Genomic DNA, 24,945 nt, shown 5'->3' on the forward strand with positions numbered 1-24,945 from the left:
CCCTCTAAGGCAGTACCTGATGGACGTTCAGTAGGTACAGGAGGACGAGAGGGTCACTCACCGTCATGTTACCCAACTCACATCCCATAAGACCAATCTCCAATTATGATCTTTATTTTTGTAATCAAAGACACAACTGCAGAAAGACCCGTCTTCTGTTTTGTTTTAGACCATCTCAATGTAATGTTGGTGGTTTTACTGTTCTTATTATTCGTAAGAACAGAAATAACTCATCTGTCTAGGATTTGACAGTTTTCAGTGTGCCCTTCGCATGCATTATTTCCATTGGTCCTACTCTTACTACTAATCAGCACCAAGTGTTTTTACTATCTTGTTTCTCACTTTGGACGGTCACTTACTCTTCCAGAATTACTTTAAAAGTGGTTTCTAAAATAATTTCCCACCATGGGCATTGTTCACATTCTTGAATGGCTGGTGTTACAGCTTACCTGATGATTAAAAAAAAAAAAAGGAACCTCTCCTCCTTAAACTCACAATGAGGCAGCCAATACTGAGCAGGGGAGATGAGAAACGCAGAGGACAGCTAGCCCTGACTTGTTATTAGGTCTCCCTTGCTCAGTGGCCAGTCACCTTAATGCCCAGCTCTCTCTATAGATTTCTTCAAGAGAAGGGGGAGTGCCCTTGTTTAAGAATAAAAGAAAGAAAAAAGCTTCTTGATACCATATGTATCACTCAAACCCATCATTGAAAGAAAGAGCCATTTAAAGTCTACTGGCGGTTCGTTTCAAGATAGTCTGCTGAAAAACAACCTAAACTTAAGGTCTAAGTAATCTTGGTGTCTCTTAACAATGTACCCAAATCTTATCCAGGCCTTTGAAAATGATCTCGGAACAAATAAACAAGACAGGAAGAACTTGCAATGCTAAGCAGTCAAGTTGAAATGGAGACCTTATTTCAATCAATCCAGTAATACATCGAATAAAAATTCTTTCCCTGTTTCAAGAAACATTCCAATTCCGCTTTTGGCTTAAATGTTGGTAATTTTCCAACCGATCTTGTAAAGTCTGTAAACTAAACCAGTTTCCAGATCTGCAAGCGATAACCTTACCTCATCTTTATCAACTTCCTCATCGACTTCATAGACGTGAACTGGAAGTTTATCCAACTTGGCCACTTTGCTTTAAAAAGAAGAAAGAAACTTGTTTTATAATTACCTAATCCATGAAGAGATGCACTTCTTCCCCCATTAGAGGAACAGACATTTAACAAACTCAAAGCTGGTCCACTCGGCTGAAGAATAAAAGTAATCGACACACTACTGCTTTGCAAAGTGGGTGATCCAAGAGTTAGAGAGCTCGCGGAAGCCATGTAGAAGAGCTGGGCTAGGTTGTTGGGAGTTAGATAGGTATACTAAAAATGGGAAAGTGCATTAATTAATAAAGACTTGGTAGAACAGGGGGGAAAAAAGACTTGGTAGAATAACTTTTAAAATGAAGTTTATGAGAAAAAAATGGGAACTGGGGTCATGGTCTTCAGAGTGGGAACCACAGTGTTAATGATGATGGTGTTAACAACAAAAGTACTGAAACAGCGGCCAGCAGGTATATTAAACAGTATGTTCTAGGCACTGCGTTTCCCATGTATTACCTCGTTCAGTCCTTTAGACGGTGGGGACTGGTGGTAGTAGGACCATTTAATAGATGAGGAAACTGAGGTTCACAGAGGGCAGAGAGAGCAGATGATGAAGGTAGACTATAGAATCTATGTTCTTAATCACTGTTAGTATCCTCCCTCTCTTTCTTATCACACAACTGCAAAATTATTAATGCCAAAGGTAAAATCTACCAGCAGTGAAAGTATATCATGCAGTCAGTGTGCTACAGCTCGCAGTATGTTCTAAGAAAGCCATGAGAATAGTATGAACCAGACTATCCATGAAGACAGGTTCAGGCAATCAAATGGACAGAATTTAGAAGTCCCCAAATAAGTACTGGGTAAATACAGAACTAAGGAGCACACCCCATCTGGAGAAGATAATGCTGGAAGGGAGTGTCTTCAGCTGAAGTTTAAAAAGAGTCAATGGGGAACTTAGCTAAACACTCCCAAGGAGTGGCTGAACCACACAAAGAGGAAAAACAAACATCTAGGTCCACTGAGAATAGTTTCAATGGTTCAAACTCACAGATGCAACAAACATAGAGAAAAATATATTAATAGGGATGCAAGTAAAATTTTCATTGGTGATGGTTACTTTTGATACAATACAATCCATCATTATTTGATTTCAATTTTCATAATCAACTATTACCTAAATTTACCAACTGCATCATTTCAGGATATCCTGAAATGGAACATGTCCCCTCGAGGCAAGACCTACCTCCACCTGGTTCACTATAATGACCACTAATCAATCTAAACACACTTGTTTTGGGTGTATTCCAGAACCCATTAATACTTCAAAGAAAGTAAGAAAATCATCTGGGGAATGCTTGTCTTTGATTTACTTTTTTTAAACATAAAATTTATTCAATATGACATGCTTTTTATATTTCTCCAAAGTATTCTTTTAAAGGTAAGACACACTGTAGCATTTACATTTTCTTTGTTTTCTATTTCTCGCTGAAAGTACTCTACCTGTTCTATCAGTGGTGCCCTGGAAAGAATCACCGGCCATAACTAAACCATCCATGTTTATACCATTTACCAATCCCAGAGTACTAGGTTTGAGTCCTATTATCAAATACCCTGGAAGCAATAGCTACTCCATATACATACAAACCATCTAGAAATATGTTCTCCAATTACTCTGATTGCATGTGAAGTTACATACCTCCTTAAGCCTCTCGAGCACAAAAAACACTGCCCACGTGTATCACCCCACCTTGTGTGGTCTGACCATTTACTCACTTTGGAAGTTGTCGAAACTCTCCCGAGTAATCTTCATATTTATAGTTCACAAGATGCCAGTCAGAGTTATAGGTTTTGATGCACTACGGGGTGAGGGGAAGGGTATAAAAAATAGAAAGCATAAGAGGCAAAGAAAAAAGATATGTGATGGCTTTAGGAGAACGTTTGGGAAGGTTTACGAATGTGCAGCCACACAAACATCAACACAATTCTTTTACTTCGACCCTCCCTTGCCTGAAATTCCACTATCAGAGGTTCCTATAAAGCTTAAAAACACTTAAAGCCTTACCCTTGGGGATGGGTCCCTTTAAGTGCCCATCATTCATGATCAGAGAGCAGATTTTTACAAGGGGAAAAACTGCACCTCATGTTGCTGCATTTACATAACAAACAATGTACTGCTTCTGAGTTAAAAGCACTTGTTTAGGAAGCCTTGTGCCCTCTACTAGAACATGAGAGTAGGTGGAAAGTGTGAACCTAAAAGACACTTTCATGGTGTTTAATAAATTGACAACTAGATCTGTTACCAAGTATAATACAAATCTGCCCTTGGCTTTTCCTTCTATTTATAGGGGCCAGAGTGAGGTTATTAGGAGAAAAGATTTAGATTCCAATTCAGTGGCACCGTGACATCATTGCGTGCACGCACATGCATGTGTGAACAGGATGTACAAAGTAGGGAGCTTTACGTTCTATGATACCAACCTACACAGACTGCTGTGGGGCCCAGGGCCCATCCCATGCACAACAATGCCATGGTGATTATTCTGAATGAAGCCACTTGGGAAATAACTGTGCAAGGACACTAAGACCATCCTCCGTCCCCTGGAGGCTGGAAACAAATCTTCCATATGAAAAATACTCTCCTGGACTAAGAAGTTAAAAAAAAAAAACAAAATAAAACCGTAACAAAACAAAATCCTTATCACCAGAGGTAGGGACTTGAAAGTTGAGAAAGCTACGGAAATAAACCTTGTTATTTTTTTCTAATCTCCTACTGCAGGCTAAATTCTGTTTAGAATTCCTTACTAATTAAGGCTCCCAAACACCTGTTTTCTTTGTCCTGTCAATTCCTCCCAAATTTATTGTCTCTTTGTCTAAAATGTATAAAAACTGCCTGCCTTACTCATTTCTTGGGGTCTCAGTTTCATTTTTTGACCTCCATGTGCACATAATAAAACTTTGGGTTTTTTCCTATTAATCTGCCTTATATCAATTTAATTCCTAAGCCAACTAGAAGGAACCCCGGAGGGAAAAAAAAGACATTTCTATACTCCCTACACTGCATTAAACTACCTCACTATCCAATAGACTCAACGGACCAGCACGGTGTCTTTCATTCATCTATCCAGGAGGAAGCACTGAATAGTGTGTAGACTAAAGATTATAAGGCTGCGTCCACCAGATCCTCAAACACAAATGAGTCAAAATCAATAGGGGAAGCATTTGATTGAGTTACCAACAGCTACATTGATTTTCTGTATAGTCAGCTCTTGGCTACACATATGTAAACTTCAGTGTGGAAAAAAAAATGAATAAGTGAAGATGTAGTTGAATGTATTTATGTCTTACCTGGTTGACTTGACTCCGGCTATAACTAACACTGTGATCAAAGTCTCTATTCTGCTCACTCTACTTCATCATTTTTATGGTCAACCTTTTTTATCTGTTTCATGGCTTATGCCCAAAGGCCTTCTGAGGCAAACTCTCCTCTACCCCAAAGTCATGAATAGAACTACAACAACGATAACGAATGCTTCCCTTGTGCCAGACTCTATGATAAGCACTCTATGGGCAAGGTGGCGACAGGCAGATAGTGTAAGATTTTACATTATTGTTCTGAAAGGTGGACTAAATAGCAGAGAAGGGTTAGGAACAGAGTTGGATGGTGGAACTGAACAAGTTTCCGATCTCTTTGCCATGTAGTTACAAATGTTTTTGAAGACTATTTTACTCTTGTAAATTCTTCTCAAAAATATTTTCAAAACATTTTCACATTCAGAACATCTGACATCCATACTCAAAATTACATTCCAAACCAAGTGTGATTGCAGAATTACCTGTATCCCTAGGTCCATTAGCACAGCAATTTTAGGTCTGACTAGGTATGACACAGTCTTGTGCACATGCTCCTACTCTGTTCAGGTTTTCGAACAAGCACAGCAACCAAAGTCATACCACCGAAGTCTCTTTCAGGATATTAAACCTATTCTGAAGTATAACATGCACCTGCTCAGTTAAAAAGATCAACGAGCAAGCACTTGCATACAATCAGGGCATTTATGAATGAAACACCTGACTGCCCAGATTTTTAATATCTTAGGTAAAATGGGTCAGAAAGATACTTATGTTTAAATGTTTTAAATTATAAGAAACTGTAAGGAAACATAGTTGACCAGGTTAAGTGGCCAGAGAGTCATTCATTTGATAAGCCCCGGTTGACTCTCCACATGGCAGGCACCAGCTGAATTCCAAGGCTGAAGCCTGGAATAAGACAAGCAACCCCCACCCCTCCGGGGATGCAGAAAGTCTAGGAGATGAGGGGTTACATCAGAAATCAGTCTCTGGAGAACTGGATCTCCAGAAAGACAGGGATCTGACTGGCTCATTTCATCAGTGACCTTTCAGACTCGTGAAATTCAATCATATTTTCAAGTTAATACTGAAAGGTTTTTGAAGTTGTTTTTTAAAACAGCCGTTAGGTCATTCTCTGCTGGACAAGAGGATGGAGAGGAAGTGCTGGCTGTTCCACTCCACCCTTGTGGCCGCGTCCCAAGAGGGCTCGTTCCATTGGCTCGGGCAGCACAGCATGAAGTTGTTATTGCTCAACCTACAGCAGTCAAAGAACTGAGTGGAGAACTGTGCCTCAAAAGTCGTATTTTTTAAGCAACTGGGAGAACTGAATTAGTAATTAATAAGTTTGGAGGTGAACAAACCCTTTCTGGAAAAGTCCGGATAGGCAAGTATTTTCAGCTTTGAGGGTCACGTGATCTTTGCTGCAAACATTCAACTCTGAGTTATCACGTGAAAGTAGGTCACAGGTGACACGTAAACAAAAGGGTGTGGCGGTACTACAATGAAACTTTATTTACAAAAACAGGCTGCAGGCCAGACAGTTGCCCGTGGGTCAGTCACACTGGGTCTGCATCCTGCTTGATACTAAACATTTAAGACTACACAAACGTATCTGGCTCTATTTGTCCAGAATTATTTTTACTAATATAGTAGCAAAGGAGGTAAGGCAAGAAGTTACCTTTCCAGAAGGATGAGAGATCACACTTTTACGATTTTCAATACATATTTAATTTTTTGAAAATCTCAATGGAAACTAAATACTGTTACTACAATATTGTTATTTTAATTAGTCTTCACTTTAAAAAGCATAGATTCCTTGTGGGGGTTGGCCATGTTTATCATCTAAAAATCAACTAGAAAAATAGGGTTAAAGACCCATCATTTTTAAATGAAAGAGCGCTTCAAGAAACAAAATTAAAATACCTAATTAGTTCATCTAAAAGCACCTGGAAGAAGAAACAAACACCAATCTAAAAAAAATGCAATCCAAATGCAATAATTTCTCTTTCCTCTTTAACAGGTAATCAGTATCTGTATGTTCAAATAAGAGTGATAATAATCATATACTGATCAGGAATATTCACGCTCTGCTCATTATCACCTGGCATCTCATAAAGACTGAACTAGTCTTGAAAATAAGTTATAAGTAGAAACATGTAAATGAATACATAAATGTGTGTGCTGAGTCTCCATTAAAAACAATGTCAACAACAAAACCTCAGCCAAAGATTTCCAGCGAGTTCCTAAGTTACCCGTATTCCATGCCTGTAAGTTCTGTAGCATTCATGCTTTAAACAGCCGTCAGAAATGACCCCTATTAACATTTCTGTCCACATTTCAGACTCTGAAAACCCCATACTGTTCTCCTATTTTCCATTATAAAAATGTAATTACCTCTCTGATACTTCCTTGAAAATATCATTGAAATTTACAGAAGGGGGGGGTGTAGGCAAAAAGTGACTCTAAGATAACGTGTACATTAACGTAGAAAAGGCACATTACCTCCGTAACAAATAAGCTCTGTGCTTCCTCTTGCGCATCTGCGGGGACTGTGGAGCACATGTAGCGACCCTGTCGTCTCAGAGTGGCCGTCTGTGAAGGAAAGCGTGGGGAGAGGGTTTGGTTACTGGAAGATGGAAAGGCGCCAGCCTCGGGGTGCAGCCGGGCCTCGCATGGAGACAGTCCCTTCTTCAGTCTCCGCCAGTCCTGCAGAGACAGCCCTTCTCCTTCCTCCTTGGGTCACACACCACGGATCCCTTTTGGTGCCAGAAAGTTCAAAGACGGGCATGGGGCAATGGCTCCCACTTCTTTCTGAGTCAGAGGCCCAGTGAGCCCTCCAGGGAGTCCTTCCGCTCCCACCAGGCAGGGTAGGCCCCCTTTCAGAAACCCTAACCCTCGCCAGCCCCAAGTGCTTGAGCTAGTCCCACTACATTGCCTTTTACTTGTCTTAATTGCCTTTTTCTAGTGTAAAATAGACCTACCATAAAATTTACCATTTTAACTTTTTTCCAGATTTTATTTTCATTTTTTTTAAAGTTTATTTCTTTACTTTGAAAGAGAGCGAGAGCAAGAGCTGGGGAGGGGAAGAGAGAGGGGGAGAGAAAATCCCAAGCAGGCTCCACACTGCCAGTGCAGAGCCCAATGCGGGACTGGAACTCATGAGCTGTGAGCTCATGACCTATGCCAAAATCTAGAGTCAGACACTTAATGAACTGAACCAACCAGGCACCCCAATTTTATTTTTTTTAAGCAAACTCTACACCCAATATGGGCTCGAACTCATGACCTTGAGACCAAGAGTCACATGCTCTACCTACTGAGCCAGCCAGGCACCCCCATTTTAACCACTTTCAAAAAGTGTGCATTTCAGTGGCATTAAGTACATTCACATTGCTGTGCAACCATCATCACATCCATGTTTTCTTTTTTCCAGTTCTATTGAGAAATAATGGACATACATCACTGTATAAGTTTAAGGCATATACAGCATGATGGTTTGATTTACATCTATTGTGAAATGAGGACCACGATAGGTTCAGCTAATGTCTATTCTCTCACTCAAATACAATAAGAAAGGGAAAAGGGAAAAAAAAAAAAAACCCTTTCTCCTTGTGATAGGATTTGCTCGCTTAAGAACTGTCCTAGATACCACACAGCCATGTTCACTGCAGTCTCCAGGTTGGACCTCACATCCCTAGTCCTTATTTATCTTATGACTGGAAGTTGGACCTTTTGATCTCCTGCATCCAATTCTTCCTCCCCATACCCTCCATCTTTGGTAACCACAAGGCTGATCTCTTTTTCTATGCCTTTTTGTCTTGTTCTGTTTTATTCCACATATACGTGAGATCACACAGTATTTGTCTTTGTGTTTGATTCATTTCACTTAGCATGATGCCTGCAAGGTCCATCATGTTTTTGCAAATGGTAGGATTTCCTCATTTTTTATGGCTTAATATTATTCCATTGTAGATATATATCACAACTTCTTTACCCATTCATCTAACAATGGATGCTTAAGTTGTTTCCCTGTCTTGGCTACTGTAAACAATGCTGCTATAAACACTGGGGTACAGATATCTTTTCAAGTTAGTGTTTTTATTTCCTTTGGATACAGTCCCATAAGTGGGATTACTGGATCATACTGTAATTCTACTTTTAATTTTTTTTAAGTATTTCTTTTTTTTTTTAAGTTTTTTGAGAGAGACAACGTGAGTGGGGGAGGGGCAGAGAGTGAGAGACAGAATTCCAAACAGACTGCCAGCTGCCAGCTGCAGACCCCAACGCTGGGCCAGAATCCCCAACCATGGTATCATGACCTGAGCCAAAACCAAGAGTCAGACGCTTAACCAGCTGAGCCACCCAGAAGCCCCTCTATTTTTAATCTTTTGAGGTCTTCCATACTGTTTTCCACAGTGGCTGCACTAAACCACAATCCTACCAACAGTGCACAAGGGTTTCGTTGTCTCCACATCTGTGCCAGCATCTGTTCTCTCTTATCTTTTTGATGACAGCCATTCTAGCAGGCATGAGGTGCTATCTCATTGTGACTTTAATTTGCATTTCCCTAACAACTAGTGATAGTGAACATCTTTTCATGTACTTGTTGGCTTTTTGTATAACTTCTTCAGAAAATTGTCTTTTCAGGTCCTTTGCCATTTTTCATCTGGGTTATTTTTGTTGTTGTTGTTGTTGTTGTTGTTGTTGTTATTGAGTTCTATGAGTTCTTCATATATTTTGGATATTAACCCCCAGATATGTGGTTTGCAAATATTTTTTTCCCATTCCATAGGTTGTCTCTTCACATTATTGATGATTTATTTTGCTGTGCGGAAGCTTTTGAGTTTGGTGTGGTCACACTTGTTTTTTTGTGTTTTTTTTTTAATTGTGTTTCTTGTGTTTTAGGTATCGAAGCCCCCCAAAATAATTATCAAGACCCATGTTAAGGAGCTTTATTCCTATGTTCTCTTCTAGGAGTTTCATGATTTCAGGTCTTATATATAAGTCTTTAATCCATTTTGAGTTCATTTTCACGAGTAGTATAAGACGTGGGTCCAGTTTCATCCTTTTACATGGGAATAGCCAATTATCCCAGCAACATTTATTGCCTTTTCTCCATTTAGTATTATTAGCTCCCTTGTCAAATATTAGTTGACTGTATATGCTTGGGTTTATTTGGGGCTCTCGATTCTGTTCCACTGTTCTACTTGTCTGTTCTTATGCCTATACCATACTATTTTGATGACTACAGCTTTATAGCAGAGCTTGAAATCAGGATGTGTGATGCTTCCTACTGTGTTCTTCTAAAGATTTCTTCAGCTCTTTGAGGACTTTTGTGGTTCCAAATGAGTTTTAGGACTATTTTTTCTACTTCACATTCATCTCTTACTTGCCTTTTATGTCCATGCTTGGTCACTGCCTCACAGCAGTGCCTCACAGTGCCTCACAGCATGGTAACCAGGCAAGTAGAAGGTGCTCAATCACTATTCGTTGAATGGATCTATGAATTGTGAATGCTACCTCCCCTCAAGAGGCTCAAATGCTTACTTTAAATAATAAAATGCCTCATGACTTTAGGCAGGAGCAAATCCACTCTAACATCATTTGGAAGGGACTATTTTGCCAATATGAGGAAACCGGACCTCAGGCTTCAGAAAGAAATGTTCTAGATGTTTTCTCCCATGGACTGTAATCCTTGGATAGTATTAACAGATCATAGTTACAAAAACAGCATACATGGAAAATATTTTGCAAAGAGAGTCTACCCTGTGGTAGCTCTTCATGGCTACTTACTAAACTGGGATCCCCTAGCATCTGTCCCAGATGTTTTTCTTCTTCCTTTGGCTGGAGGAAGCTTGGATCAAATGTGTGATCTCCCTCCCCTCCGGCACAGGTTGAAAACTTCAGTGCATATATTTTGTATATAATTTAATTTTATTTCCTGCCCCTATTTTCTCAATGTTGTGTCTCCTTCACCTATTTAACTGTTTTTTGGATGGTGTCAGTCTTTGAAAGTAATCTCAAACCCTGTTTTTAGAATAAGCCTCCTTATTCTAAAGGAAAGGAAAGAAGGAACTCCATTCTCCACTGAAGTCCTTCATGGGTGAATTCTTAATTCATTCAGCCTCCAAAAGCGCTCTGAAGGCCCTTGGTCTTGGTTTTTTTGCAACTATCACAAATGGTGAATCTTATTACTCTCACCTGTTCCCAAGAAATGCCATAGAGATGTGTGACGATAAGCACTAAAGAGGCATAATCTATTCAAAACGTTTCCAAGTAACACAGTGATTATTAAGAGATTGTCAGAACTGTTAAAAATCAGGATTAAGAAAAGGGAAATTGTTTAAGAAACTTGTGTATGCTTCAAAGAAGGATACATTCTATATCCCTACTTGATGTATTTTGATCTACCATGATTTTTGAAACGAATTGTTACACTTTTAAAATGTTCAGGAAATGCTCAGTTCAAGAAATGGACTATTAGAGTCACTTCCAGCCCATTTTCCATCACACCACTAGTCAAAAGACAAAATGTATTATGTTTTTTCCAGTGGGATTACCAACTCAAGAAACTTTTTGTTTAAAGTTTTATTTTTAAGTAATCTCCACCCCAAAGTGGGGCTTGAATTCACAATCCCAAGATCAAGAGTTGCACACTCTAATGAATGAGCCAGTCAGGTGCCCCTCAAGAAACTTTAATTATGTGACACTTTTCCAAATACTCCTCTAAGGTGAGAGAAAGAGATATGGATCAGAGACAATGTCATTATGTTCTCACTTTAAAAAGAAAGAAACTTTGATCCTTAAAGAGAGACCTGGCCTTTAGCAGATAAGAGAGCACTGGGCATAAATAAACCAATCATCTGTGTACTTACCACCACCCACCAGTACCAGAATGCTAGGTTTGAGTCCATTACTGATCAAGTCCTAGCTCTGATTTTGACAAAGCTTAGTTTTCCCACAAGAGCCCTTTTTCCTCTGGAGACTTCATCCAAATAAACAGCAAATTTTTAAAAAACCATTCACTTACATGAGACACACTTCTGTAGTACACATCTAGCTTCATGTTATTTTTATGTCTAATTCTTGTTGTATACAAAATTGGATGTTTTAGATAACCTCTTTTCTATATAGCTGGCTGTTATCCTTCCCTATATATGACTGCTGTCCCTCACACCAAAAGGTGCAGACAATTTTCCTCTCCTTAAACCCGGGCTGGCTTTGACCAATCAGATGAGGCAGAAATGGCACTGTGGCAGTTCCAAACTTAGCCTTTAGGAGAACTAGCAGCTCTGTTCCTCCTTCTTAAAAGACGCAGACATAAAAAGCCACAAAAAAGTTCTACTACTTGAGACCACTATGCTATGAGCAAGTCCAAACTAGCTATATGGAGAGACCACATATAGAAAGATGCCCCAACTGCCCACAGCTGGTTCCAGCCATCCTGGTTGAGGTACCACAGTGTAAGTAAGGAAGCCTTCTTGGACATTCCAGGCTCTGCCGACAGCAAGTCAAGTGGCTACACCACTGAGCCTGGATCAGATTTCAGAATCGTGGGAAATGAAAAATTATTGTCCTGAATTAACTAGGCTTTGGAGTGGTTTGTTACTCAGCAATAACTAACTGTAACAAGATGTTAAGAGATTAGGAACACGTCTTAATTAACGTAGTGAAGAATACTGCTGTTTTCATGAAAATGTTTTCAAATACTAATCACAATATAGAGGTAGGACAGAAGCACTGAAGGGATACATGAAACCGCAACTTGGTTTCTTCATTTACCTTTCTTGGGACATGTGTCAATGTCCTAAGAGTAGACAAGCAAAAAAGAAAAAAAAAAAAATGTCTGTTACACTTTGAGAGTAGTTATCAATGGTTTCTCGTCCTCCAAAACATTGTACTGACCATTTTACAGTTCAGCATAAATATCACTTCATCCATCCATCCATCCACCCACCCATTCAACCATCTGCTGTGTCACTTTCTACCACCAGACACTGAACTAGCAGTCAAGACACCAACTTTAATGAAATGTAGTTGCTGTTCCTATAAAGCTTACAGTCTGAAGACAGAGGAAGATGAGGAAATAAATTATCAGAGAACCACAAGTACTACAGAGGAGTACGAGAGAAAGGGGCACAGAAGCACAGGCTGGCATGAAAGGAAAGAATGGGGGAATCTAAATCCAACGGGGAGGGGAAAAGAACATCGGGAAGATGTGCACCAAGGCAAAAACACTCAAGCTAAATTGTGCAGGATGAGTACAAGTTGTATTCAGTACAAAAGGGGGAGAAGCTTGGGAGACAAGCTTACCCTTGTAAAGTTAAAAGAGCAAAATCAAGACATAATAAATGAGATTATCTCTTTGCACACACAGAAGAGACCCATTAAATCCTAGAACTATAAATATACCTTACCCCAAAGGAAAAACTTCCCAGAACACTAATTAAAGAACACCTAAGAATTAAAAACCCTACCAACCTATAGCCTAATCAATAGTTTTAACTCATCTGGGGAAAGAATGGGCCAACAGAAAGAACAGGGCTTATATGACCAGAGCAATTTTGTCAGTGTCTTTATCACCATTTAAAAGGAAAGGCTGGAATCCCATCAGGCCGGGGTGGGGGGGTGGGGGTGGGGGGCCTGAGGCACCACTGACTCCTGGACTTGGCACCAATGAGGAGCCACCACTTGATGTCCTCTGTTCTCAAGGTCTTCCCACTCACTGAATCCAGCTTCATGAATCCACTTGTTTATAAAGGGATTCCCATTTAGACTTTCCTAATTACAGAGAACTGACACGGCCAATGAATGTATTTTGATCTGCTTATTAATTCTAGTTCTCAATGCTCATTATTAAATGCTATTTGGTTTGTCCTCTTGTGAAGCTATCTGTTACAAGTCAGTTCTCTGAGCTCAAACAACTCTGGTCACATTGACCAAACTCAGTCTCTGGACTTGCAAAGCTAAGAGCTGACCCCAGACCTTGGTGACTTATCAACCACAGCCCATGAGGCCCTGTCTGGTAGCTCATCAATCTCTGACTCCATAATCCAAAACTCTCCTCCAGGCACATGTCCTACTTCCTCCTATCAGATTGTGGATTCCTCTAAGGGCAGGAGCAGATCTTCCTATCTGTATCTCTGGGCTAGGTAATCAATCTTTCAAGAATGAATGAATAAAATAGTCAATGGAGACAGAAATAGGACTCTACTGAAAATCATCGATTACTTGTATATAACTTTTTTTCTGTTATTACAAAAACTTCTCCAGTCCATTATAAAAACTGACAAGGGAAGACTACAGCATAAGTGAATGCTCTAATTTCTCCAAAGACTTTTTTATTAAAAGTCATATTTGGGTAATAGTCTACTGTATGCCAAATCGATTCACATTAAATTTCTGCAGTTTTATTTATCTGGCTTATAACAGAGTCCCAATCAATACCTGGAGATTTATACTCAGTGAACACTAATGCCCTCCTCAAAAGTGGACTTAATTTTCTTTTCCACAGTTGTGGCATTCTTTTCTCCTTTTTTATCAGTTAAAATCATATTCCTGCTAAAAGATGGGTCTGTATCCACTTTATATAAATCAACATCAAGGTGGACATTCAAAGAATATCAGTCCCATTCTTATGTTTGGAAATAAATTATTCCCACGCCACTGAGAGAGCTCAGCAGTAGCTTTCTCCTCAGTAGATCTCTACATTTGCAAGGGGGAGGGGAGAAGCATTTCACTATGAAGCGTGATAAGATCTGCAAATTAAATCTAAACACAGCTAGCATCTCCGGCAACCATTTTGAATAGAAATCTCATGGCACAAAGCACAATTTAAAACAAAAGCCCTCTTCTAGCTACTAAAATAGTCTAAATTATTTTCAGTGAGTTACTGTGACTTAGGTTAAATGCTGGTAGTCTTGGACACATGGAGACCCTTTATTACCTTGGCCAAGTAGGGACAGGAGTCTTATGAGGAATTCCAAAGAATGTCAAGAGTAACTAAAAAGAACAATTTAGAACTGCTAAAGGAAGAGAAAGTGGTGAAGTCCTCACCCAAAAGGCTTAGAAGGTGGCACAAGGACACCTGAGAGCCCAGGTCAGTCTTTAGGGGACTTTTCTTTTAATGGAATGAGTTGAAGGAGTTCAGGTTGCCCCCAGACCTGAACAGAAACAGCAGAACTTATAAGTATCTCTCAGCTTAATTTAATGGAAGGACAAATGTCAAATAGATCCTCTTTTACTTTAAAAACTTTTTTCTCTCTTGGTTGAAATGACTCCCTGCAAAGACTGGGGTCACTTCAGCGGCTCTGAGCCATATCTGGATACGTGGCCCAGGGAGGCAGGGCTGTGCACCACCTAAAGGGACATACGGGCAAACCACACAGTGGGTCTGCTCATCTGGGCCAGCCCTGGGGCATCCTGGCATTTCCCAACCCTCTTCTTCATCACTCACAGCTGTTCCCTGATGGCCTGCTGTAACCTTGGTTCTGCATCTTCAACTTGGCACCTCTCTCTACGAATGGAATTCTTGGCCCCCAACCTGGCCACGGTTCTCTCCATCAGGGCCAGCCACCCCACCACCCCGACCCCACTGAGGCTGGGGCACCGAGAAGCTCTTGTTTCAAGCCACAAGAAATGTGAGGTGAATGATGTAATTAAACTTCCTACAGAAGAATCTGAGAAATGATATTGGAAAGGGTTTTGAAGTGAGAGCCAGGAAACCTGAGTGCTCATCTGAGCTCAGCCGCTAATTAGCTGTGTGATCTTGGGGGGAAAGTTTTAACTTTCCACATCTGTAAAATAGAGAGTTTTCTAAGGATCTCCAGGCTTCCTTTGTAATTTAAAAATTCCACAGTTCTGTGAACATGGAATTCTAAGTCTATATCTCTCAAATGGCTTATTATCTGTGTTTGGAGAGAAACTAAAAGATATCCAAGAAAATAAGATGAATACTATGTCTGCTTTGATTGACTATCCCATTTATTTTTATGAAAGGAATTGCTGGATGAGAAGGAGGGCAGAATCACTTTGTAGACTTAAATAAATATAGGGCGAGTCTTAACGGAGACATGCTTTCGTGTCCTTATTTCTTTACTCTTCTGACCCTCCCAACCCATATGGCACGGGACTTTATATTAATCACTTTAGAATGGGCATTAAAACTGTAACAAAACAACTCTCTTAATTCCTGGTGGGAAGCAAGCATAGCTGCGGCTGCTCAAAATATCCTATTTTATAAGATTTTAATGAAGAGGCTGAAACAAAAGGCCCACCCTTCCCCTGGGCCCTGTGAACAATGAGCCGGAGGATAGATCCCAGAGAAGTGGGTGGGCTGCAACCTGAGCTCACTGCGTGTGTCCACCGACACTGTCTCCCCATCTCTCCTGTTCAAAGGAGCACAGGGCTGGGAGTGTCCTCCCTTGGACAGAAAAAACAAACATCACAGGCGGCCCAGAAGGCAGTGCCGGCCTTCAATCAGGAAGAGATGGCTCCTCGAGTGCTCTGAGCAGAACGACTCCGAAGAGTTACAAGAGGTGAAAAAGGTTCTCTTCAAGAGGAAGTAACGGGTCAGTTAGGCACATGGCTGCAGGAAGTTGAGAGTGAGGGAAATTTCCTAGGTGCCTGGGGTCTTACCTCTAAGATGGGCTCCGAGGCCTGCGGACAGCCTGAGGTCAGAGAAGGGGGCCCAAGACGCACTCCAACAGACATGACCTGCTGGCCAGAGAAGCCCACCAGGTCTCAGGGGCTGGTCAGCTCCCATCTGCCCTTACACAAAAAAGTGGACTCACTCTGCTTAGCAGTTAACCTACCTGGTTTGTAATTCTATGCAAAGCATCCTATGCTTGTATTCATTTTTGTGTTTGTTTTAATTCACCTAGTAGAACTATACCTTGAAACCTTTGAGGGCTTGATGCATTTGCAGAGAAATAGTACTTTGATCTTCCAGGAGAAGGGTGACCTTGGGGTGTGGTGGGAGGGGGCCAGCACTCGGTGAGGGGAGGGAAGTGGATGCTGCCAGAAATCAAAGCCCAGGCAGCCTAGGGAAGACAGCTCTTCAGGCTGGCGTCCCTCAGCCTGGCCCATCTCCTTTACTAAACAAGTAAGCCCTGGGTTGAATTTATATTGTGCTCGACTGGGCCAAATGGACAGCATCCACTTCGATGTTCTAAAGTTATCTTGGCTTTTCAACTATTCCCTGTCAGACAGGCAGCTCTCAACACCTCCTTCCTTTCGTCTCTAGCCCTGAGCCAAACTGCAGGGTACCTCACGCGTCTGTGAAGTTAGGTTCCTTTATATCATATGCTGGAAACTGGCCTTGGTTGCATCTGTCTGTGCATGAAACATCACTACTAGACAACTCTGGGGACGTTTCGGTGACTTATCGAGCACAGCGTAATGGCACCTTTCCACATGTCTGGCAGACGCATTTGTTTCAGAGCAGATGACTTACTTTGAGAGGATTCAGTCCCAAGCCAGGGTGGAAACTAGAACTCACGCAGGGCGTTCCCCACATCTCACTGCAGAGATCACCTCTTGGCGGCTGACCCACAGTGTTCTAGTAACATCAGACAATCCTGTTTTCAGTTTCCTGAGAACTCTCAATGCCTAACTCACTAATAATTAAGAAAATGGACAAAGCATGGGACAGGACAAGGGTCTGGAGAAGGAACCCCATTTAGGTTTCTGGAGGGATTTAACAAAAGACCACTCCATAGGAACCCATTAAAACCCTACGAGGGCTGAGACACGCTGAGGGACGCCTCTCCCTCTCAGCTCCTCTTCGCCGCCCCTGCAAGCTCCCCGGGCTCCCACCCTGCACTGCCTGTCTCCACTCACTCAACAGTACCACCCCGTGTGCTGTCAGTGACTTTCCTTGCTGGACACCCCCAAATAGTGCACTGATCTGGGGTGCTCTCGCGTGCGCCTCAGTGTAGCACCCATACCACTATGCCCAGCTCCCCTCCGTAGTCCCTCGTACCACCTGCCAGTCGTCTCTCCAAAACTCTCATCTGATAACACCAGGCCTCCACTTAAAACCTTTCCATGACTCCTCGCTGCCACCAGAATCGAGTCCAAGCTCCTCAGCAGAACCTAAGACCATGGCCGAGCCGCTGTGATGTCTTTTCTGGGCTCACCTGCCCTTCTTCAGCCCTGTAGCACATGGGGACTTCTGACTCCCTCAGGCACCAGACCATCCACCTGGCTGTGGAGCTGTTCCCACCACCCACATCTCCCACCAGGCTGGAGATGCCCAGACTAAGCTACTCATCTTTGCTTCTCCAACACCCAGCAGAACATCTGGCACATCGTAAACGTTTGCTGAGTGAATGGGCAGCAGAGATTTTAAAATGGGGATTGTTTTATTCGATTGCAAGATCGCTCAGGGTTCCAAATGAGACAGTGTCTCAGAACTGGTGAGACATCAGGTAGCTTCTGTCACCACATAATGTCCCGTTCCCTAAAATGTCACATACATTTGTAAGTGTCCGTAGACCTTTGAGAGCCATAAAAATTTCATTCTGCTACCCTTCTCAAACCCCCAAAATTATACATTACATAACTGCCCAAATGCAGTAAACTATAACTAAACAAGTGAAATGTTCATCCTTCGTGACCAGACTCATCCGTTAAGTTCAGTTTTTAGAGATTTTGTTTGGCTTATGTTTGGTTTGGTATTTGAAGCTTGTTTTCCATCGCTCTTATGTACCAATGCATAAGAGAGAATGAAGAAGGGGAGAGGGATAATCCAGAAAACAAGGGGGGGCTTGGGTCATTTGGGGGACATGTAGCAGGTCCAGCTTCCCCATGAGTAAGGGGCTCCACCTGCCCCACATCACATGACTTTGAAGACATGGCCATCCTCAAAACTGAACGATGTTACATAAACAGGAAGGAGGCTGCTTCCTAGGCCCTCACCTCCCTCCCTGCCAACTGAGGGACGTCAGCCATGTGTACAAAGAGCTTTCCCGAATGGTGGTATCTCTTTGGATTCTTGTATATCTATGAGAACCCAAATTTTGGGGCAAATGTTATCCCTGAACAACAGATTAAGAAAAGTGAGTATTAAGAAGGCTTATCACGGGGGCACCTGGGTGGCTCAGTCAGCTAAGTGCCCGACTCTTGGTTTTGGCTAAGGTCACGATCTCATGGCTTGTGGGTTCAAGCCCCATGTCGAGTTCTGCGCTGACATCACAGAGCCTGCTCATAATTCTCTCTCTCCCTCCCCACATGCTCTCTGTCAAAATAAATAAACTAAAAAAATTTTTTAAAGAAAAAAGAAGGCTTATCACTTACTCCAACACCCAGATTAGTAAGAGAGACCTGGGGCTAAAACCTTGGGTCACATGACTAAATCTTGGGTCTTGCCTGGAGAGCACCTACCATCCCTCTGATTGACTTGTGTTCCATTTGGTAACATTACCTTGAGGAAGGTACAAGCCATTCCAGTTTCTTGTTTCCGAGCTCTCTGCGTATGGCTCTGTAGGTCCTCTTCTAGAATGCAATTTTAATTGCTAGCTAAACAGACCATATGTTTGTGTGAACACCTGGCATAGTGAATATGCCCTTAATTACATATTCCAAGATACTGGTGAGCTTTCCTCCCTCACGCTCTCCTCGCTGCTCAGGTGTAAAGTTTCACGTATGCATCAAGGAGGGTTCCTCTCAAGTCCCTCCATGCGTTTGCCAGTGCGGTGCTCCGGTCATGTCAGAGCATCAGGCCTCCGCACTTGCGCTCCTCCTGAAATGCCACCCAAAGTCTTATTTTAAACAAGTGGAGCAGACATGACGCTTTGCAGATTAAATGCTACCCAGATGAGGAAGTCCTGACTCGACGACGTCTGGCATCAGGGCACTGCGCTGAGCTTCCTTACTCTGTCCTCTCTAGATCTCACACACACGCTCACATGCACGCTCGGGGTGCCGCTGGGCACTCCGAGCAGGACACACTTCGCAGTGTCCAGGCTCGGCCAGGCAGCCCTTCTGGAAAAGGGCAGAGCAATGGACATGGCAGGACCCTTTTGGGTTGTAGGAACCACACAGATATTGAACCTAATAGTATGATCAATGGCATCTGGTAATTCTGACGCCAAAAACCTAGATCTTCTCTTTAAGAACCTTTTGGTTTTGTACTCAATCATATTGTGTCTCCTTCCCTTCTACTCCCCTGATCTGCTACCTTAAGATAGTTTTACAGTTAAGATAATTATGACAAAGAATGATACTCAGGGAATGTTAGAGGTACAGTATAAATAAATCTCCATCTGCTTACACGGTTTTAGGATATCACCTGGGCTTAGAATTTCCTCTGTGTCTGTTAGTTGTGTTTAATAACCTAGGACAAATACATTAACCACATAGATAATACTGCCCCCCTACCCCTCATTGCTTACAAGTCTGGTGTGTGCTTATCCATTTCTACCAATTGTGGGACATTCACCATTCTCTCCAGCCTATGTAAAATGTGAGCTAAACATTCTTTTTAAAAAAGCAAAGAAGAAGATTTGAGGAAGGGAGGGAGGAAAGAAATGTGATCTGACGTGGGGAATACACACACATAATGGTGGACTGCTAGATTTATCTGGTATCTTTTCCTCTACATAAGAGAATCGAATCTTAGATTCACCTATGCAGGTGTGTGTGTGTGTATATATATCCTCTTTCATCTAGTTATTAATGTAGTTAACATCACCCCCTATTTGATCAAAGCTTTCCTAAGCACTGTGCGGTATTTTTAATAAAAATCGCATCATATTGTGTGTGCCTCAGTGAACAAAAGCTACTTCCCTCGCCAGGCTGTATTGAGGAACAATGAAGAAAATAGCTAACGTGCTTTGTAAATACAGAAATCAATCTGGCAAGCTTTGACGTGAGTGGTTTTGCAGCAGGTACCACAGTTCCCAGAGTTCCCCAGCACCTGGGACACTGTCACACAGTGTTCTGCATGAATGTTCCCACCCCGCACTATAACACGGGATGACATGTCCATCACGTGTCCTAGTATCAAGTGCCACAGAGCACAGCATGTACCCTCCACTGATGGACGAATGGGCCTGCTCTGCCCATAAAAGAGCATGGGGATCCAGAGGGATACCCGTGGTCAGAGAGGAAGACTGGGATACCCACCATGGTGTCACATCAGCTGAACCTCACTGAGAAGCAGCAGTGGTCACAGCGAGATCAGCCTCCTATCCTACAAGGCTGCCACCTTCATTTAGAAAGCATGGCACAAATCAAAGTTCATTATGGTTCCTCAATATATCTCTATGGTTGTGAATGGAGAATCTGGTAGAGAAGCTATTTTTCACGAGTGATTTTCACCTTCACCGATATAATACTGAATTGGCACAGTTCCAAGACTGATATCCCTTTAAGTTTGTTTAGCTGAGCAAGATTTTATTTTATTTTATTTTTCAATATATGAAATTTATTGTTAAATTGGTTTCCATGCAACACCCAGTGCTCATCCCAAAAGGTGCCCTCCTCAATACCCATCACCCACCCTCCCCTCCCTCCCACCCCCCATCAACCCTCAGTTTGTTCTCAGTTTTTAAGAGTGCTGAGCAAGATTTTAAACAAATCAAGGAACAAATGTGATAGTCAAGGTAATAATAACAACCAAATGTTCCTAAAGCATTTTCTTTTCCTGTTGCATTTCCAATAAGAAATAAAAGTTACAATATGTATCTTCAAAGGGCCAAGGGATCCATCTCAAGCTTAGATTAAATGCTCAAAATAGTCATTTGACCTATACCTATAACTTAATTCTTATTTCTTTTTTTTTTATTAATTTTTTTAACGTTTATTTATTTTGGAGAGAGAGACAGACAGACAAACTGCAAGTGCAGGAGAGGCAGAGAGAAGGAGACACAGAATCCGAAGCAGGTTCCAGGTTCTGAGCTGTCTGCGCAGAGCCCGACTTGGGGCTTGAAATCACGAACCTCGAGACTGTGACCTGACGAAGTTGGACGCTTAACCGACTGAGCCACCCAGGTGCCCTTTACTTCTTATTTCTATTTGACTTTATGTATCACGTAAGTTCAATAGCCCCAGCAGTTAGGCTGAATGTGTTTATTCTTAAACTGTCCAAATTTCTATCAAACGATTTAGTGCCTTGTTACATGTTGATTCACCTTACCCATGAGCTATCCAAGGTCACCCATGCCATGACCCATGCTGACTACCAAATGCCCACCTGTGTGATCTCAAACACCAAAGTGCCCCTTCTCCAACTGCTACTTTCTATCCCTCCAACTGTCCCACACCAAGCATTTCTGCTCGTTCACCCATCAGGTCCTCTACTGCCTTCTTTTCTCAGTCTAACATGCACCTCTGAAGATTCCCCATCCGGCCAAGAGTCCATGGGAAGCCATTTTAGGACCTCAGATGCCTCACTCTTGGGCCCTGCAGTGATTCCCCACCTCCCACACACTCCACCTTGCCACACTCCCACCTTGTTTTCTCTTCTTAGTTCTCAAGCACTGACATTCCCTAAAAGGCTGTTTTCAACAAAATCTTAGGTGGAAGGAGCCCACTCTCGGTTGGTGATTCATATATTCTCATTCTCTCCCTCCCTCTCACTCATTCATTCCACTCAAGTGTTGAATTCCCGCTCTGTGTCATGTGTTTCCAGGTGCTTGGGAAACATCCGTGCACGAGACTCAGATCCCTGCTCCCACAGAGCTCACATGAATAGATACGTAAGTATGTTGGAAGTGGATAAATAATGTGGTAAGAAAAAAAATTAAACATAAACAAGACTAGGAATGTCAAAGGGGGCGGGAGAGTAGGGCAGTCATCGAGGACCTCACTAAGAAGGTGATATTTGGCAAAAGGCTTGCAGGAGGTGAGAGACAGCTGGGTAAAGGGTGCATTGGCAGAGGGGAAAGCCTGAGAAAGGGCCCTAAGGCAGGGGACGGCCCAGAGTGAAGAAAGAGCCCCCACAGAGGCCAGGGTGGTGCAGCAGAGATAGTGGGAAGACGGTCAGTGAGGTCATGGGTAGATAAGACCACAGTAGCCCTTCGGGCCATTGTAAGGTCTTCATAGAAGGACTGTGAACATAGGAGTGATGTCATCTGACCTACCTTCCAAACTGACTTTTTAAATTACTCTTGCTACTCTCTTAGGATAAACTGGAAGGGGGCAAGGATAGGATCTGGAAGACTTGATAGGAGACTCTTGCGTTAGCCAAGGCGAGAAAGGATGAGGGCTGTGGCCATGGTTACAGCGGTGGAAGAACTAATCAATGACTCTTACTACCACATTACTCTTGCTGTCACCCCCGCCCCTTCATCCTATTCCCCAGGTTTCCAAACCCTCGTTACTGCCCCACCTCCCCCACTGAGCTGCACCACCTCTGTGCCAGCCTGATACTAGCCCTTCAGCCCAACCCACCTCTAAATTTCTCAACAGCGAATCCTTTCCTTGCTGCTCAGAGATGGAACTCTCTCCTTCTTCCCCCAAAGACCCTTAATTCCATCCCCAAGAACCCCCAGGGAGCCCTGTTTCAAAGCACATCCCTGTGACACTGGCATCTTCAATGTCTTCCCCATTCCTGGACTTCCCTTCTTAGCTCATTCTCTCGTCTTCCCAATCCTGATAAAACCTCTTATTATCCCTCTGCGCCATGATGATTCCTTCTCTCTACTACCATTTAACACTAACCTCTGCACCCCACCTGCTCACTTTGTCAGCCCTGGTCAGAGACTATCTTCACGGGAAAGATGTCCTAGGTATCAACTCCCCAGCTCATTAGGAGGGACTTGAGACTGTCTGCCTTTTCTGCCTGCCTTCTTCAACTCTTCTCACTGCCTTCCAGGACCCTGTAGTTTCCTGGCTCTTCCCCTACTTTCTGTCCCTGCTTCCCACCTCCCTCCTTCCTAAGTGAAGGCACCCCCAAGATCCAGTACCCACAGAGGCACCCCCATGCCCTTGGCCTCTGGGCCGCTGACTCACATTTCTATGGGTGAGCCAAGGGAATACCCTGCTTCTCTCTCAGGCTGAACTTCTGCATTTCTAACCACTTCAAGGACTCTTAGCACCTGGATGTCATACTACCTCCAACTTCATACTCCTAGAATAAATTCCTATAGGACTCCACCTCTCTCATGATACTGGTCACATTTTTCTTATTACAAATATTCAGTTATTATCTCTTCTAAGTTTGGAGCAATTTGAAAGCAGGAACCCTGTCTTACATTTATACCTTAAGCGTCTCACAAGGCTGAGCCCTTTGCACGAGGAGGAGAACTTTCAATTATAAGCTAAACAAATATACTCTTCAACTCGACTGGTTGGTTCCAGCCAAAAAATAAGCTTTTAAGACCTATTTGATAATGAAAGTATGATCTGTCCCTGCTTTCTGTAAAAGTCATCACTTGAACTAGAATTAAAATTCCCATCTCCTGAAGGTCTGGCCAATGTCAATTTAGAAATAGTATTTATCCAGATTTTATTCAGGTGGGTTCAATCCTAGACATGAACTAATATCCCAGAAACCACAATGTTCACAGAAAGCTACACTATCGGCCGCTGAATTCCCTCTGATAAAAATTTCGAGGAATTTGTCAAAAGAACATTTTTCAATAAAAAGCTCAAAACAAAGTACTGAGATTATTTTTTTGGCAGCATATAATAAAAAGTGAGGACAAAACACTGTGGAAAGAATTTTTTCTTTTCAAAAGGACAGATGGGAAATGAGATCAGTGACTTCCAGGCCCTTTGTAAGTAAAGGGGCCTGGCTTCCTTTTCAGGCCAGTGGTTTGTAGATCATTATCAGTCTCATGTAAGTAGAAGAGGAAAAGAAACAGAGGACAAATAAAAATCAGGATGTTATTTAAAGGGAAATGGATTAGCCACATTTTTCTGTACAATGCTGAGAACACTCAAGGATTCTCCTGTATCTAAACATTTCCAAAAATGAAAATTTCTAGGGTTGCCAATTATTAATCACCTTTCCTTGGTGCTCCTATCTTTCCTTTTAAATTCTCTTGTTAGGGAGTATGATATTGATACTAAACCATGAAGTATCAGCAGGAAGAGCACCCGAGAAATTACTCCTCATCCTGACTTCAAACAACTTGAAGGATGACAACAATGCCACATCCACATAACACAGGAATCCTGCAACCACACGCTCTGGTTTTGTTTTTGTTTTTTTTTTTAACTGTGATAAATTATCTATAACATAAAATTTACCATTTAAACTGTTTTTAAGTGCCCAGTTCAGTAGCATTAAGAACATTTTCACTGGGGCGCCTGGGTGGCTCAGTCGGTTGAGTGCCGACTTCGGCTCAGGTCACGATCTCGCGGTCCGTGAGTTCGAGCCCCGCATCGGGCCCCTGTGCTGACAGCTCAGAGCCTGGAGCCTGTTTCAATTCTGTGTCTCCCTCTCTCTGACCCTCCCCCATTCATGCTCTGTCTCTCTCTGTCTCAAAAATAAATAAATGTTAAAAAAAAAAATTAAAAAAAAAAAAAAAGAACATTTTCACTGTGGTGCAG

General features: G+C 42.2%; 1 protein-coding gene across 15 annotated transcripts in view; it reads right to left on the bottom strand.

Annotated features, from left to right (window-relative positions):
* The window catches only part of DOCK9 (dedicator of cytokinesis 9), a 332,962-nt gene that overhangs the window by 173,734 nt on the left and 134,283 nt on the right, over window positions 1-24,945 (bottom strand). For all 15 annotated transcript variants that reach the window (XR_006215038.1, XR_006215044.1, XR_006215032.1 and 12 more), the window contains exons 3-5: window positions 6,946-7,035; window positions 2,869-2,951; window positions 1,070-1,139 (exon numbers count right to left, since the gene is read on the bottom strand). Coding sequence is in view for 12 of the 15 variants with exons in the window: in XM_042979621.1 (XP_042835555.1) it covers window positions 1,070-1,139; window positions 2,869-2,951; window positions 6,946-7,035 (243 nt within the window). In the remaining 3 variants the exon portion in view is untranslated. The remainder of the gene's footprint in view (window positions 1-1,069; window positions 1,140-2,868; window positions 2,952-6,945; window positions 7,036-24,945) is intronic.

This window comes from Panthera tigris, chromosome A1 (assembly GCF_018350195.1).
Source record: "Panthera tigris isolate Pti1 chromosome A1, P.tigris_Pti1_mat1.1, whole genome shotgun sequence".
NCBI lineage: Eukaryota > Metazoa > Chordata > Mammalia > Carnivora > Felidae > Panthera > Panthera tigris.